The sequence below is a fragment of the Fundulus heteroclitus genome, chromosome 4, assembly GCF_011125445.2.
Source record: "Fundulus heteroclitus isolate FHET01 chromosome 4, MU-UCD_Fhet_4.1, whole genome shotgun sequence".
NCBI classification, from domain to species: domain Eukaryota; kingdom Metazoa; phylum Chordata; class Actinopteri; order Cyprinodontiformes; family Fundulidae; genus Fundulus; species Fundulus heteroclitus.
The window spans coordinates 3335164-3339586 of record NC_046364.1 but is presented as its reverse complement, the minus strand read 5'-3'; the positions used below and the strand labels follow the sequence as shown (position 1 = coordinate 3339586).

Below are 4423 nucleotides of genomic sequence, written 5' to 3'. Positions count from 1 at the left end.
TTTTATATTTTCTTTATATTTCTTGTTTGTTTTCTTCTTTTTTTATATTGTAAATCTCACCCACCTCAGTAAGCTTGATTGGGACATTTATTCTGAGCTACCGTATGTAAAATCTCTGGAGTGTGATAAGCCGTTAGAAATAGTTGCACTGGCTATGGAATCAAGCACTAACTCCATCACACAGGGCATGTGTCAAACTGAATTCGGCCCGCCAAGGCGATTTATCTGGCCCTCAAGAGCCAAAAAAGGCATATCATGTCATAAAGTAAAGGCATATATTCTTTTAAAGTGTATAAAGTGGCTAAAACTATACCTCCTGTAGCAAATGTTGATTTTTAAAAGAGTGTGCAGCAACAACATCCTGCCACTAGCTTTTCCACAACACATTAAAAGAACCCAGAAATGTCCAAAAAGAGAAAAAGTGAAGCAGAATCATGAGTTTAAAGTGTAACTCACCCCCAATATGAACCTTTTTTTTTTTTTGAAGATAAACCGTTTGAATTAGGCCAAAGTGTTGTTTTTTTTTTTTTTCTGTTTCTGCGAAATATGTTACATTTTTACATCCAGGGGAGGCAGATCATCCACTATTACCATCTAACATAGAAAGTACTCCTGGGTCAATGTGAGCTTCTGAGCTTTCTGTGTCTCTGCTCTGTCTTCTCTAAGCCCCAGTGGGTGGAGGCAGATGAGCGTTCACACTGAGCCTGGTTCTGGTTCTGCTGGAGGTTCTCCTCCCTGTTAAAGGGGAGTTTTCCTCTCCACCGTCGCTTCATGCATGCTCAGTATGAATGATTGCTGCAAAGCCATCAACAATGCAGAAGACTGTCCAATGTGGCTCTACGCTCTCTATCTATCTATCTATCTATCTATCTATCTATCTATCTATCTATCTATCTATCTATCTATCTATCTATCTATCTATCTATCTATTGTGCTATAAAGAAACGGTGAAAAATACAGTTCTTGAAAAGTAAATCTAATGCATCCTAAGAATGTTTGCTTTATTGGGTGAAATTAAGTCAAATATTCCCACACAGATGAAATCCTCCTCTTCCTAGCTGGCTCCATCCTCTATCACCTTCTCATTCTCTTCAGTCTCCAAGCTCCTTACCTAAACTTTACAAACTGTCTCAAATCTATGTAAACTCTACTCTCCAAGCTAGTAAAACTCATTCCAAAACGTGAATTGATCGCATCTCTCCAACAAACCCCCACATTTTGACTGAATACTGAGGCTCTTAATTACCTGTCTAAACTCGCAGGCAACCTGAACCTCTTCCTGACGCACTCACCTGGTACCACTGGGTAGCGAGGCTTCAGCTGCCGTCATTTGTGGCCCTAACCATAAACAAAGCAAGCCTCGACACGCGCTTTGTGGAAACGCCCTCTCCATTACTCGACACACGCTTCGAAGCCTTGGCTCATCTCCTAACATCCCTAGGCAGAACACAAACACCCAGAACAGGGCTCATCAAGCTGTTTTAAACTGAGATATAAAAATGTTTTTAATGTCATTGTATCTATGTAAATACATGTTTGATGAAAAAGGAAGAGCAACTGAATAAAATATCATTCTTAAATGCAGCTCGCTGGAGGGTTGTGATCCCCCACATGTGGTCTATATTGGTGACCCCTGACCAATCCCGCTTTAACGCCGGGCAAGGGGCCTATTATAAGCCAATAAAAATGTACGTGTATCATGATGGAGTGAAAAAGACGTATTTACCCGGTCCCGACAACGCAGACAGAGATCCTGCGATGTCGAACCCCCACTGCACTCAACAAAATCAGAGACGTTCATCTCTCAGCCCCAGGGCCTAGTTAATGCATAACGACATACGTTAATGTCAGCCTGTCCCTGACCGGTTTACAAGGAACTAATGAATAAGGAGGCGAAACAGAGGAAAGACTTAAAACAAGAAGCTAATAAATAACGAGGTGAAACAAATCGGAAAACTGTTTATTTTTGTTGTTTTTATTGATTTACTTTTGTTGTTCTATACAGTGTGTGCCTTTTCTCATTACCTGAGGTGCTTTTCATGTTGTCTTCATGTCTTTCAGTGTTTTCCTTGTTTATTATGTCCTAAAGGTCTTTCCATATTCTCTTGTTATTTTTGCCATTTAGATATTGCCATATTGCTTAATTTCTTTATATGTCTACGTAGGTTTTTCTGTTTGTGGATTTCTTTAATTTTTGCATTTAGCTTTCCAGGATATTCCAGCTTTTTATACATTTTTATACATTGAGTTATTTTATATGCCCTTACCACTGAATTTCAGTGTTTCTGTTCAGTTTTAGATAATTAGCCTACTTCCCTCTAACAGTTCCTCCTCAACTGTTCCTCATTTTCTCTGATTAGCTCATCTGGTTGGTCTGCCATTTCTCACCCTCTGCCTCAATGTATTTCTTTACTTGTCTGTCACTTTCCTCACTGGACTCTTCCACTTCTCCGCCTGGTTGTTCCCTGTTTCCAAGGTTTATAAGTTGTATGTTTTTGTTTTTTCTCATTATCATATTTTGTTCACTTCATGTCCTGATTCATGGTTTTATCTACTTGGTTCAAACTAAAATGCTAAACATGACAGCTTTGGCAATTCAGAGGGATAAACATTAATATACAAAGCACTGTTTTTTTTTTGTCTCTTTTCCACACAGAAAATAGAGCATGGCAATAAACCTGCAGAAAACGGCAGACGTTTTAAAAATGTCACTAAAGCAAGGCTTCTTCTGCTTTTTGGTTCTGGGAGTTGTGCTTTTTTTCTACTCCACAATCATGAGGGACATGGGACCCATGCTGAACCCAAAATGGCTGATTCAAAATCATTTAACAAAACTCATCTTCACTACAAGAAAACAGAGCTCTGTCTCAAACCATTTCTCTGAGGCCATCTCAGTTGCGGTTCCTCACCATCAGAGTCTTACAACTGAGCCAATGACTCAGTGGCAGAGGAGCGTTTCTTCACCGGTGCCTGAGAAGACGCTAACAACCCAAGCTAGCAGACGGACAGCGGTTCCCTACGTATCTCCTGGACCGTACCTGGTGGAGTACCCCTATGAGTACCACTTCACCATGAACGAGCCACTGAAATGTGAGCAGGAGAAGCCGTTCGTGGTTCTCATCGTCCAGGTGGCGCCACGCAACCGAGCTCACCGTGACGTCATCCGCAGCACCTGGGGCAGCGAGAAGCTGGTTGAGGGTCAGGAGGTGAGGCTCTTCTTCTTACTGGGGATGCAGACTGGAGACGATGCACAGCAGGTCCACCAGCAGCTGCTGCAGGAGAGCAAAGAACATCACGACCTCATCCAGAGCGACTTTGTGGACTGCTACAAGAACCTGACCATAAAGACCATGGTGATGCTGGAGTGGCTGAACTCTTTCTGCTCCAGCGCCCCTTTTGCCATGAAAATTGATTCAGACATGTTCCTGAACGTTCCCAATCTTGTTGCCTTGCTCCTAAAAGCCCCGAGGACAAACTACATGACCGGCCTAGTGGCACATGGAGGACCAGTCTCGAGGGATCCCAATTCCAAGTTCTATGTGCCTGTTGACCTTGTCAGTGATGCTTATTACCCTCCCTACGCTTTGGGTCTGGGCTACATCTTGTCTTTGGACCTCACCAAAAAGCTCATTGAGGCGTCCAGACATGTTAAAGCTCTTTATATTGAAGACGCATATTTGGGCTTGTGTATGAAGCACCTGGGTATCCTCCCAACAGATCCTCCAAACTGGTTCTTGTTCCATGTATTTCCTCAGAGTTACAGCCGCTGTGATTACTCCAGGTTAATCGCCACCACAACTCAGGAAAATATGGATATTGTCCAGATTTGGAGAGACTTTAAGAAACCGGGTCGGTACTGTTGATCCGAGAAAAAGGTATAAATTATATTGTTTGAAAATAAACGCAGAATTTGCTCAGCAGTTCATGTTTACATATTTACATATTAGCTTGACTAGGAAAAAAAGAGCCATGGTTACCATGAAACATTGATGATACGTTTGTTTGTGTTAAAAATAGGATTCAGGACTTCAGCCTTCGATGAAGTCTAACGCTGTTCACATTGGTTAGTTTCTTTGACATGAGTCGGTACCACCCAATCTTTTACATCTTCAGTGGATGTAATCTGACCTGATTTGGAGAGACCTTAAGAAACCGGGTCGCTACTGTTGATCAGTGGAATATATTTTTTTAAATTTCAGTTCTTATGATTTTTACATCTTGTGTTGGTAAGTAAAGAACATAGAGCTTCTAAGATGTACAGCAGTAAAAAAAAAAGTCAACATTCCTATAAAAGTTGAAGATTATAAACAGGAACAAACAGCCTGTCTCACGCCTATAGTGGAAAAGATAAATAGAAACTTTGTCATGTGCAGAAGGAAGTTGTGGATCCAGACCAATAAAACAAGTTATCATTTAACTTTTG

General features: G+C 41.3%; 1 protein-coding gene across 4 annotated transcripts in view; it reads left to right on the top strand.

Moving 5' to 3' along the window:
- Positions 1–3920, top strand: part of LOC105918868 (beta-1,3-galactosyltransferase 1) — an 11359-nt gene extending 7439 nt beyond the window's left edge. For 3 of the 4 annotated variants that reach the window (XM_036135866.1, XM_036135867.1, XM_036135868.1), the window contains one exon: positions 2657–3920. In XM_036135866.1, coding sequence (XP_035991759.1) covers positions 2667–3863 — 1197 coding nt within the window. In that variant the 5' untranslated portion in view covers positions 2657–2666 and the 3' untranslated portion in view covers positions 3864–3920. Of the gene's footprint in view, positions 1–2376; positions 2488–2656 lie in introns of those variants that run through there. The other variant, XM_012854031.3, reaches the window with a different exon arrangement.
- Positions 3921–4423: the final 503 nt, after the last annotated feature.